The following is a 12,755-nucleotide window of genomic DNA, read 5'->3' on the forward strand; positions in this document are numbered from 1 at the left end:
AGGTAAACTGATGTCCAACCATCAGAAAAGCTGCAGGAGCTCTGATTGGCTTTTTGTAGCATGACGTCCTGTACAGTGCTGCCACCTACTGTTGTGCAGAGGAACAGGTGTGAAGCAGGACCTTACTTTGGAATATTAGCAGGTTATTGGCTATGGTTATTAGCGCATGTTAAATATGTGTATTACTTGATATAAGCTTTTGAATGACTCGTCGATTTATTCTAATAATCACTGGATATAAGTAATAATCACTAGAGCTTGACAAATTATAGTTATATCGGTGGCCCGCTCTTGATTTCATGTTGTTTTTGCAAGATACGCTATATAAAGTTTTAAAGGTATCAAAAATTACGATATAAAATTGCATAATCTGAAAAACGCAAAGGATTATCGAGTTGATAATTTATAGAAATTAATAATAACGAAGTTAACACAAACAGTACACACTGAAACCGAGCTTTTATTCATATTTACGGCCATCAAACCAGAGGAGAAGACAGCCAACAGTGAAAATCATCATATATCTTTATTCTAACAAATCAAATCAAACAAATTTAATTATTTAAAAATAAAATCCTCAGCTCGAGTTGAACTTTGAATCACCATAAACCATTTTACACGTGGTAAAAGGTCTCCAATATCATGCGTGTGTTGACTGCTTTCTATTACAAATTTAAAGAAAATGAAAGAATGACTAAAGCTTTATACTGGGAAGCCTTTTGTGATTGAACATTTGAAGTGTACGAGCTGTTTTAATGTGCGGAACACAACAACGCGACAAAGTGACGTCTTTGTATTTTGGCCCTCACGGTTTGCCGTAGTTGGAAAGATGGCGACCGTGGCGCTGGTTAGCCGTCCTGTGAGTGTCCTTCCAAAGATATCAAGTGAGTAATGCGAAAACAGCGACCATTTAATGAGGTTCAAATGCCATATTGTACTTATTTTATATGTGAACTCTTCAAACATATATATTTCTCACTCAGACTCACAGTCAGCGAGAACACTCTGCTGCAGTGACCTTGCTAACAGGCTCGATTAGCTAGAAACTGTTAGCTTGGGCTTTAGCAGAGGAGCAGCTCAAGTCTATTGTATTATATTATTTATTCATACTCATGAGGTTTCTAAATCAGTTTGCTGATCACAAAACCAGGCTGCGCATGATAATCGTGATTGTTATTTATTGTTAATTAGTAGGATAATTCATTGAGGCAGAAATGCTCAGCAGGTTTTTAGTTTGCTACTTTGACGTGTTCCGGTGAAGTCAGAGGAGGCTCAAAACACTTTCTGCTTCTAGAAAAACAACGAAGAGCTTCAATGTGGTGTGAAGACATATCCAAACATAACTCTGTTTAAAAACTAAGGTTCAGACTTCATGTTCACTGGTTACAGAGGTAGATATCAGATTATTACAACGATCACTGTTTAGTCGTGTAGTTTGTCCTCTAATATCCAGCTTTGTCATAAAGTCTACTTTAATAAGGTTTATATTTTCGGTTTTTGTTGACATGGTCAGAAGGTGATTATTGTCCCATGTGCTGTATGTGTTACTAAAGTCGTATGAGGTGGTGGAGCATGCGCATCAGATGTATACTTGTTTTAACTCGAACCCTCCTCTTATGCATGTTATTGGAATGGAAAATAATACAACAAAAATCTATTAAGTACATAAAACACATTAAAATGTATGCAAAGTGTGCATTGGATTAAGAAGATAATGTTTTATATTTTTATTTACAATTGGTTTTTTTTAATATAACAAAAGATCATTGCAATAACAAATACAAATCTAGACAGCTTTATATTAGTTTAAAAACAACATACTTAAAAAGAATGAGCACTTTGACAAGTCCAAAAACATTATACATGTAAGGAAGATATCTGGATAGTTACCAGTCGTTACAGAAGAGTTTGGATTTATGGTAATTTTTGTTTTTTTTCAGGGCTTTACACAGACAAATGTCATAAAGTGCTTTACAAAGAGAAAAACTGGAACTCTGGACATTAAGACGGCAAGCTCTCTGGATGTTTTTGGAAGTAAACTAAAGACATCCTTTTCATGAGGGGTAATTTCATTTTAGCTCTGGGCTGCATTATTATCATTGTGACCATTGTTTTAGCATCACTTTAATTTATTTGATTTTATCGTATTATATTTTATTTTATTACATTTTATTTTTCTCATACTTCTCTGATTTTTCCACTTTTATATATTGTTGTTGTTTTCTATCTGTTGTCTTGTGAAGCACTTTGGGCTGCATCCTTGAGTGTATGAAAGGCGCTCTATAAATAAAAATGAGTTCAGTTAAATAAGAAACAGAATAAAACAAACAGGCAGCATTAAGTGATGTGGTCACACCATCCACAGGCATGTGTAAGAATCTGAGAAAACAACCTTTGAATACAAAAACATTGAACTCATAATGTATTAGAAACTGTGGGATGGTTCACCACATGTTTAAACAGGTGTGTTTTTAACAAAGAAGCATTTTCAGATTATGCAGAGTGCAGGAGAATCCTCCAACTAAATATGTAAATCAAATTAACAAGTGATCGATGTTTTAGTCTCCTCTATGCCTTTCGTTGTTGTAGATGATGTTTTCAGTCCGTTCGCTTGTTTGTATGGAGGAATTTTCAAATCAGGACTCTGATCTGTTGGCAATGACACAGAGCTGATGTTACTTCATTAAAATAACTCACTGATGTATTCTTAATGCAGTAGTAATCCACTCACACAGCTCCCTTCAAAGACTGTTGTTTACTTTGATCTGGTTTACATTTCTTCTTCTAAGTAAATAATAAACAGACAGCACCTTTGTAGCTCTTTTCTAGACTTACCTCACAATTCTTTATTCTACCTGTCCTATTCAGCCTCAGGGGCTGCTGTGCAGAGTCAGGATGTTAATGAGGAAGTAGAAACAAGTCTGCAGCTTGTGTGTTGAAGACAGAGACAGAATAAAGCGCTTTGTAAACTAGTGATCTTATTAAAAACTGCTTATATCTGCTACCACTGCACTGTTATTCAGTGCTACATTGCTCTGTATTTATAGAGCAGTTGTCGTTTTCAGGGTGTATTCTGTGGTAATGAAATACTCAGCATTGCCTTACCTCCATACAAGAAGTTAGAAGTCTACAGAAAAATGATTTTTTAATGAGCAGTTATGAGAGATTTATTATTGTACAAGTTTTAGAAAGGCGTACCTAACTAAGCAGAAGTATAAATCAGGCTTTAAAGGTGACATATCACGCTTTTTTCATCAATATATATTGGTCTAAGAGGTCCCCAAAACATGTCTTTAAAGTTTATGCTCAAAAAAACACTTTGAAATCAGATTTTGGCATGCCTGAAAAACCCTCTTCTTCAGTCCTCCTCAGAACACTCTGTTTTCTCTCTGACCACGCCCCCTCAGGAAGTGGATGTGCCTCGGCTCTCCAGCACGTTGATCTAATGTTTACATGTTTGCTGAATATACACGGCTGCTCAGAGATCGCGTTACTTCAACCCTCTGAATCTGATCCAGAATCTGATCCTGACGGAGAGGCGCCTGTAGCAGGACCTTTCTGAAGGATTGGTCACAGATTTAGAGTTTCTTGTTGTTTTATTTGTCATTATGTCGACGTGTGTCTTGGTAGACAGCTACGAACATGTAGCTATGTGGCTATGCTAACTAGCGCTAGCACTTATCTATGATAAATAAAAATCATCCACTAGATCTTCAAATCTGCAGACGTGGGGAGTCAATCCGACCTTTGTGTTTATGAAGACAGCCTACAACTAGCATGCCTCCCTCCTAAGCTCCTTGTTGAACACATTTGTGCAAGTACTGAAAAACGGAGGAGGGATTCAGTATTATTTTATACAGTCTATGGGCTGAACAAGCTCCGAGCTCTGACTCCGTGACAGACGGGATATTGTTGTTACGTAACAAAAACACGGAAGTCTGAAACGGCTCGTTTCACACACATTAACAGAAAGGTGTAGAACTCAAATCAGGGGCAGAATGGATTTTTTTCATTCTCGGGGGGTTTGTAGACATGCCAGGGAAACATATTTCAGGTAGAGAATCATTAAAAAGTCCATTTTGCATGATATGTCACCTTTAAGCCAGATTTCTGCGTCGAATCGACGGCGTAGCCTACGTCGGACGTCTGCGTTGGGCCCGTACCTACGCAGAGGCCTACGCACATGGCTGATGTGCACCTCCTCCAAAATGTTACTACGTGTAGAATGGACGCAGACTGCAAGCCCTGTGATTGGTACACTAGGAAACATTGTATTTCCAGCACTTCTGGGATCCCCGCACATAGGCCGTGTATTTCATCTCCTCTCTATTCTTCATGTTATCATGTCTGCATGATAAACAGCAACATGTATCAGCTGTAGATTAACTGAGCTGTAAAAAAACATAAACAGAGATTGTAGCGGGGCCGGAAGCTGGTAACCGACTATCAGAGAGACCACACTGCCCTCAAGCGTTTCAGCGGAGAATTGCTGCGCATCACGGACACTTCGACACAAAAGTATATGGTGCTTATATCAGTGTTGACCAGTGCTGCGTAGGGGCGACGTAGAAGTATAAACCAGCCTTGAATAATTGTAATCCCTTATGCTGAGCAAAAGCTGTGTGTGTCCCTCTCCGGTCCACAGGTAGCTGCTGCCCTGCTGTTCTGTCTGCAGTGTCCGTCTCCACAGTCCAGCAGAGGAAGCTGCACCATGCTGTCATCCCTAAAGGGAAGGGAGGACGCTCCTCCTCCAGTGGAATAGCAGCAACAGTGTTTGGTGCCACCGGTTTTCTGGGTCGATATGTTGTCAACCGGCTGGGTGAGTAAAAAATAACGGCCGTCTCACCACAATACAAGATAGATGCATGTGTTCCAAGATGCTTTGTTGTTCAGGTGGTGATTAGTAGTCAGCGCCATAGCTGTGATTTTGTGCCTCAACACTTTTTGGAGCTTAATATTTAGTGAAACTAGTCCTTCAGGTTGCCACTTGGCGTTATCACCAGCTTACGCCATTGTGACTCATTGGAACATGGCCATTAAAGTGTGTAATGTCTAGAAATGCTCTATGTGGTGTAGAAGGCAGAATACACAGAGCGTGAGTGGAGATGTTGGGTTGAAGCCAGTTGCTTTCACAAGCTCAATGTTAAAAGTTATTTATAAAGAGCCGTTAAATGTAAAGATGTGATTGTAAGTTTGTCTTTTCTGATGACCTGCAGGTCGTATGGGCTCTCAGATTGTCATCCCTCACCGCAATGATCAGTACGACGTCATGTACCTGAGGCCCATGGGTGATCTGGGACAGATCCTTTTCATGGTAAGAAGCAGACGGACACCCTTACCCATGGATGGTAGAGTCTTTAATTTGCACGTCTTGAATAAAGCACAAATGTTTCTGTTCCTTCTTGCTGCAGGAGTGGGATGCCAGGAACAAAGACTCCATCAAACAGGCGCTGGAGCACTCCAACGTGGTCATCAATCTGGTGGGCAGAGAGTGGGAGACGAGGTATACCTGGATTTAAAGAATCTGAGGAATATTGTTTTGGATGTCATAAGAATGTAATCTTTCGGTGACTTTGAGAGGAAGGCATAAGAGAGATAGACCTTTGTTGTCATTTCAACAAGTTCAAAGAAATTGGATGGCAGGCAAACAGATATACATGTAAGAACAGGAGGGATGTGGCTCATTGGTAATGATTAATGATTATATAATTTGTGAATTTGACAGACATTGCAAAAAAGCCAGTTAAGATGTTTGTAAACATGATCACATTTGTCCTCTCTGTGTGAAGGAACTATAAATTTGAGGACGTCTTCGTGAGCATCCCTCAGCAGATCGCCAAGGCAGCCCGAGAGGCCGGCATCACAAAGTTCATTCACATGTCTCACCTTAACGCCGACATCCGCAGCCCGTCCAAATACCTGAGGAACAAGGTGAGGGGCTGCTTCTTCCCACACTGCACATCTCTCATACAGTCAAGATAAGGGATCTTTCTTTCTATTTAACTAATGCTATTTTAAGTAGTTTGCACTTTTTAGTACTAGCATGGGACTTTTAAAGACTACTAGAGTACACTTTAAATGGAGGAGCTGCTTCAACACTCATTTATCTGCAGTGTGCCAAACTTTAGAGTTGCATGTCTAAAGAACGACTCTTTCCAACCAACAATTGTTAATGAAATGTAGAGTGACTGTTACACAGTAAAGGTTAGCAGATAAGACCCTGATTTGTATTTCCTTTGTACATCCTCTGTCTTCTCATAAAGTGATACTTTGTTTGAAAGTTAACACATAGTTTTGTCATTTTTCTGGCAAGAATCTGTTCAGATATTCAGTGTAGGGCTGCAATTAACGACTATTTTGATAGATAACTAATCTATCGACTATCTTAACAATTAGTCGACTAATCGGATTATGAAGTGTACACCTATTCAGTGGCTCTTATTTAGACATCGCCTTTTGAATTGAGCTTGAGATATTTTTAGGCATGCGCTAACAATAGAGACAGTAAAGACAATAAAGATGACTACTTCATTCAGCAATATTTATTTATGAACTGTGCTGCTCATTAGGCTGCTACAAAAATAGAAATAACTATTCAACTTTTGCCCATTTAAAAGCAAGGACAGGCAAAGTGCTGATAAAAATAAAGTATCAGGGCGAACACAGATCTGGTGGAAGTTAGCCGTAACACTTGAAGTTGAAGTCTCTGAAATACAGTGAGCAGGTCAGAGATCTTGGCATTGAACTTTGAAAATCTTATAGCAGGCACCACTTAAAAAGCATATAAAGGTCTGGATCTTTGGTATCCTAAACTTATGTTGAGAAGTTAGTCCATGCATTGATCTTGATCACTCTCTCTGCGGAGCTATCCCAATAATCAGCTGGACAGCTCCAGCTAATCCAAAATTCAGGAGCCAGAGTCCTGACACATACAAATACATTTCAACATTTCACTCCAGTCTTGAAAACACTTCATTGACTCCACGTTCAGGATACAATCACATTACAAGGGCCCTTCTTTTTGGAAGAGACTTCCTGCCGACTAGAGGTCAATCATACATATCCCCTCTGTTCTCCGTGGTGTTCAAAGTAGTTTCTCTGTATGGGAGATTTCCCATTCATGATGGTACAGGGTTAATTCTTAATTCAATATAAAGCACATGAAGCTATCTGTAATGAAATGTGCTCTGTAAACAAAATGCTACTGCTGTTTACCACAGGCTGTAGGAGAGACAGCAGTGAGGGATGAGTTTCCTGACGCCATCATCATGAAGCCCTCTGAGGTCTTTGGAAGGGAGGACCGATTCTTCAACTACTATGCCAGTAAGTCAGTAGTACATGTCTGAGATAAAGAGGCTGTGGGAGCGCTCGTAGATGGTTCTTAATTAGATGCAAATGATATGATGACGGTGTGACATAAAGTCATGCTTATATGTTGGTATGTATCCAGTGCTCTGTCACAGATACTCATATATATTTATTCCTGGTAGACTGATATCTTTTTTTTTTCAAGGGCCAATGTCGATAACTAGAGGGCAGGTCTGCAGATATCACATTGTTGATATATACACTGAACAAAAATATAAATGCAACACTTTTGTTTTTGCTCCCATTTTTCATGAGCTGAACTCAAAGATCTAAGACTTTTTCTCTGTACACAAACAATCTGTTTCTCTCAAACCTTGTTCACAAATTTGTAGGGATGTAAGGATACACTCAACCCACGATCAGATTCAAATCCTGTTTTTTGGTTCACGATACGATTGGAATCCTGATTTTCAAGGAAACTGGATTTAATTCAAAATTATATAACTATTATTTCATTTCAATTCTCAGATATGGACAGTTGTGATATATATTTCTTCTCTTATATTTATTTGTAAACAAAGTCATCCTTTTTAATTTTTGAGGTGTTTTGTAACTCAAATAAAACCACTGCACACTATTTTTTTAGCACCTTGTAAAAAAAACTCAAAATGACCATACAAAAATACACTATATTACCAAAAGTATTCACTCACCCATCCAAATGATCAGAATCAGGTGTCCTAATCACTTGGCCTGGTCACAGGTGTATAAAATCAAGCACCTAGGCATGCAGGCTGTTTTTACAAACATTTGTGAAAGAATGGGCCGCTCTCAGGAGCTCAGTGAATTCCAGCGTGGAACTGTCATAGGATGCCACCTGTGCAACAAATCCAGTCGTGAAATTTCCTCGCTCCTAAATATTCCACAGTCAACTGTCAGCTTTATTATAAGAAAATGGAAGAGTTTGGGAACAACAGCAACTCAGCCACGAAGTGGTAGGCCATGTAAAGTGACGGAGAGGGGTCAGCGGATGCTGAGGCGCATAGTGCAAAGAGGTCGCCGACTTTCTGCACAGTCAATTGCTACAGAGCTCCAAACTTCATGTGGCCTTCAGATTAGCCCAAGTACAGTACGCAGAGAGCTTCATGGAACGGGTTTCCATGGCCGAGCAGCTGCATCCAAGCCATACATCACCAAGTGCAATGCAAAGCATTGGATGCAGTGGTGTAAAGCACGCTGCCACTGGACCACAGAGCAGTGGAGACGCGTTCTCTGGAGTGATGAATCACGCTTTTCCATCTGGCAATCTGATGGACGAGTCTGGGTTTGGAGGTTGCCAGGAGAACGGTACATTTCGGACTGCATTGTGCCCAGTGTGAAATTTGGTGGAGGAGGAATTATGGTGTGGGGTTGTTTTTCAGGAACTGGGCTTGGCCCCTTAGTTCCAGTGAAAGGAACTTTGAATGCCTCAGGATACCAAACCATTTGGACAATTCCATGCTCCCAACCTTGTGGGAACAGTTTGGAGCGGGCCCCTTCCTCTTCCAACATGACTGTGCACCAGTGCACACAGCAAGGTCCATAAAGACATGGATGACAGAGTCTGGTGTGGATGAACTTGACTGGCCTGCACAGAGTCCTGACCTGAACCCGATAGAACACCTTTGGGATGAATTAGAGCGGAGACTGAGAGCCAGGCCTTCTCGACCAACATCAGTGTGTGACCTCACCAATGCACTTTTGGAAGAATGGTCAAAAATTCCTATAAACACACTCCTCAACCTTGTGGACAGCCTTCCCAGAAGAGTTAAAGCTGTAATAGCTGCAAAAGGTGGACCGACATCATATTGAACCCTATGGGTTAGGAATGGGATGGCACTTAAGTTCATATGTGAGTCAAGGCAGGTGAGCGAATACTTTTGGTAATATAGTGTATCTTGTTGGAAAATTTCAGAACAATTATAGAGAAATAGAAAGTGAACGGTTCCCAAATAAAAGTATTAAATATTAAAACAAATAATATAAATCTCTTTAAATTAGGGATGAAAATTTCAAGCATTCTCCTGTGGAAATGTTAACGATCAATTATCATTTACTGATTAAGAAAACGTAAAAGTTTTCCATGTCAAAAACAAAGCTAAATGCGTTTTTTCCCCCTAAATCAAATTTTCCTTCATGACACAGTGTCTATAACTGACGGTATTAAACAGCTACAGATCATAGTGAGGTGTTCAAAATGTTAACACGCTGAATATCAATGTGAGGAGCAGGCTTATAAATAATCTCTGTGGACACATGGTCATAGAGTGAAGACTCATGTCTACAACATGTGGATTTACTGCAACAGGACAACTGAACAGAAACACATTTTAGACTCACAGTGTCCAGTTTTCTGTCTACTCGTTCTTATTGAGAAAAATGAGCATTTAAATGTGGTAAGGTGTCAACCAGGAGCACAACCGGGTCAGAATCAAAACATCACCAATCGGCTCGATAAATCAGCCTGACGGATTAATTGGTCAATCTGTAATTTTCATTCCAATGTTCTTTCTTCATTAAGTTCTTCAGCTGATTATAATTTGATTTCTAAACTTTTTTCAGACATGCGCTGGTTCGGCAATGCTGTCCCACTCATGGCCATGGGGAAGAAGACTGTGAAGCAGCCTGTTTATGTAAGTTTTCCAGACTAAAGTATCTATATTGATCAACATAAACCTCTGGGTATAATTTCTCACCGTGTATCCGGGTGTGGCTTTTAGTATACAATGTTGTGTGATTATTTTACAGGGAAGCCCCGACTGTAAAATGCATACTGATTGTTAAAAGTGTCTCCAAAGCTGAGCCTGAGTGAGATGCCTGAATGACTTGAAATCAGAAGTCAGAGGTTCACAGATTACAGATTGTAGACTTGTTAAGACCAGACTCCAAACACCAAAGCTGTCTGCTGGAGTCAGCTGTAGAGTTTAAAGTTCCAGTCCTAGTCCTAACTGTTAGTGCTCTTACTTAAAAGTACATGATGGTCCTTAGTATTTACAACAGTCCCATTTGAGCTCAAATATTCAACACACACTTAACATGAAATCAACTAAACCGTGTCTCTCCTCTCACAGGTGGTGGATGTGGCTAAGGCCATCATAAACGCTGTCAGAGACCCCGATGCTAACGGAAAGACATACGCGTTAGTTGGGTAGGTGGTTAGCGCTCTATAATCTTCAGTTCATTCATTTAACATTGAGCTCACAACAACATATGAAAAGATGTTTGTGCATCATGTACAACAGTAAGCAGCTCAATTCAGACGAATGAGGTGAGCAGGGAAGAGGATGAAGCAACGATACTCAACGTGGTTCAATTTTCTGTCACCTGCTGCTTTCACACGTCAGTTCACCCCGACTTTACAAAGCCGTTTCACTGAAGGCTCAGGTGCAAAAATAAGACAGTTGTGCTCTCGCATGCAACCCACCAGGGCGTGTTCAGGAGTGCAGTGCAGGTGTGAAAGGAGCCTAAAATTACTTGCACTAAAGACCTTATGTTTCTGGTTAAAGGGCATGATTTAAAGTCTGTGTGAGAGAGTTCAGCTCATAGAGAGAAAGAAACAGACAGGAATGCTGTGATTTCAAGTTAAAAGACATACTTACACGATGAAAACTCCTCTCTTCTTCTTTCTCTTCCTGTCCAGACCCAACCGTTACCTCCTTCATGACCTGGTGGAGTACATCTACGCAGTGGCACACAGATCTTTTGTGCCCTACCCCCTGCCCCGCCCTCTCTATCAGTAAGTTCCTGATACACAGGCGGCAAATTGTCATCACCAGAATGATGGAAAAATTGTTTAATACTTCTCTAAAATGTGAGGAATGACGTGTTCTGAATCTTTTACTTTTTTTCAGCCTTGCTGCTTCCTTTTTCGCAATGAACCCCTTTGAGCCCTGGACAAGTCCTGACAAAATCGAGCGGGTAAAAGAACTCAAATGTTGAAGTTATTTTGAACCTAAGGTTTTGAGAAATGGGATGTGCCTTTTTCTGAGATAATTAGCAGCTGCTTTTTTCCTTCCAGTTTCACTTTACAGACATGAAGTACCCTGGACTTCCTGGTCTGGAGGACCTTGGCATCACTCCCGCCAGCGTAGAACAGAAGGCTATTGAGATTCTGCGTCGCCACCGCCGATTCCGTTATCTGGAGGCTGACCTGGATGTGGCCAAGCCAGCAAAAACAGTCAATTATTAAACCCCAAACCCACTTCTCTAAGTCACGTGGACAGCCAGAGTGTGTCAGTATGTCTAACTGCTCTTAAACTATATTGTGTAAATAAATAAAAAATTATCCTTCGAGGGATTCCTTGTTTTTCTATTGTTGCATTTAGCTTTTACTGTCAGCAAATAGTTACTTTTACATTAAATTTACAATTTAGAGTCCCTGGGAGGATTTTTGAATCCTAAATGAATCAGACTGGGAAGAATGATGATACCTCTGGATGTCCCACAAAAGAAATAGGTCAGCAGAGACCAGATTGATCATTCCCATGAAATTATTTATCCCATCTAAAATTTTCGTCAGTACAGGGGAGTAGGTGTCAGATGAGGTGATCATCTGCACAATGCAGGCACAACCTTTTTTAAATTGTAAACGTCCAAGATTCATCGTCAGTCATGTGATAATCATTTAAAAATGAGAATTTTATTCAGAAAACACTCCTGACATATACTATATGTTCATTTAGAGATCAGCAACTGTCCCACTTTGTCCACAGGAGGGTGCCAAAAACTGCTAAACCACAGAGATCCTAACAGGAACTTTAAATGATGTTTGTTGTAATAAATCAGCAGAAACACAATCCTCATCCTGAAGCCTGGAGGTGGTGGGCCATGCTGTTACTTGTTGAAGATATCATTTTCACTATAATAACAGCAAACAAAAACCCTGCAGCGTCAGTTTGGCCTTTAGACTTATCGTGCACATGCCATGTACAAAGGCTATAGTCCCCTATAGCCCTTTGCACCACGCCATTGCTCCCTATCTCTCTCTCTCCCACTTTCCTGCTCTCCCCCTGTCCTATCCTCTCTGAATAAAGACATACAAATGCCTAGATAAATACTAAAAAAAAGCAACCTGGTGCAGTTGGTTTCCATACCCTTCTGGTCCTTTAGCAAACACTGAACACAGATGTGCTGTTTGTGTGGTAGATTCAATGAGGACACCATCATGATCACTTGAAAACTAGATAGGAGTGGGCCTACTTTAGAAATGTCTATTACATGTTAGTGGAACTAGAGTTTATTCTGAGCAAACTTCATATAACAAGTTTTGAGTTCTGTTCTGTTGTGCCAACTTATTTTTTGTTACTGCACATTACTGCAACGTTTTCCCACTTGCAAGGTCGCTAGCTAATGTTCAAGGCGGCTAAATATTGGTAATGACCATGCCTTATTAAACTAACTAATTAAAC

General features: G+C 40.1%; 1 protein-coding gene across 1 annotated transcript; it reads left to right on the forward strand.

Annotated features, from left to right (window-relative positions):
* Positions 1–755: 755 nt before the first annotated feature.
* Positions 756–11,644, forward strand: ndufa9a (NADH:ubiquinone oxidoreductase subunit A9a). The gene is made up of 11 exons (XM_034686571.1): positions 756–884; positions 4,646–4,819; positions 5,217–5,314; positions 5,412–5,503; positions 5,790–5,931; positions 7,221–7,323; positions 9,910–9,980; positions 10,419–10,495; positions 10,988–11,083; positions 11,199–11,265; positions 11,366–11,644. The coding sequence occupies exons 1-11, from the start codon at positions 830–832 to the stop codon at positions 11,534–11,536; spliced, it is 1,146 nt and encodes a 381-aa protein (XP_034542462.1). The 5' UTR covers positions 756–829; the 3' UTR covers positions 11,537–11,644.
* The last annotated feature ends 1,111 nt before the right edge of the window (positions 11,645–12,755 follow it).

This window comes from Notolabrus celidotus, chromosome 6, assembly GCF_009762535.1.
Source record: "Notolabrus celidotus isolate fNotCel1 chromosome 6, fNotCel1.pri, whole genome shotgun sequence".
In the NCBI taxonomy this organism is placed as follows: domain Eukaryota; kingdom Metazoa; phylum Chordata; class Actinopteri; order Labriformes; family Labridae; genus Notolabrus; species Notolabrus celidotus.

Bases quoted from the DNA above. Each gene is read 5' to 3' on its own strand.
- ndufa9a (XM_034686571.1), top strand. From the start codon at position 830: ATGGCGACCGTGGCGCTGGTTAGCCGTCCTGTGAGTGTCCTTCCAAAG. The intron at 5,315-5,411 runs GTAAGAAGCAGA...TTCTTGCTGCAG, and splicing joins TGGGACAGATCCTTTTCATG to GAGTGGGATGCCAGGAACAA. The intron at 11,084-11,198 runs GTAAGTTCCTGA...ACTTTTTTTCAG, and splicing joins CTGCCCCGCCCTCTCTATCA to CCTTGCTGCTTCCTTTTTCG.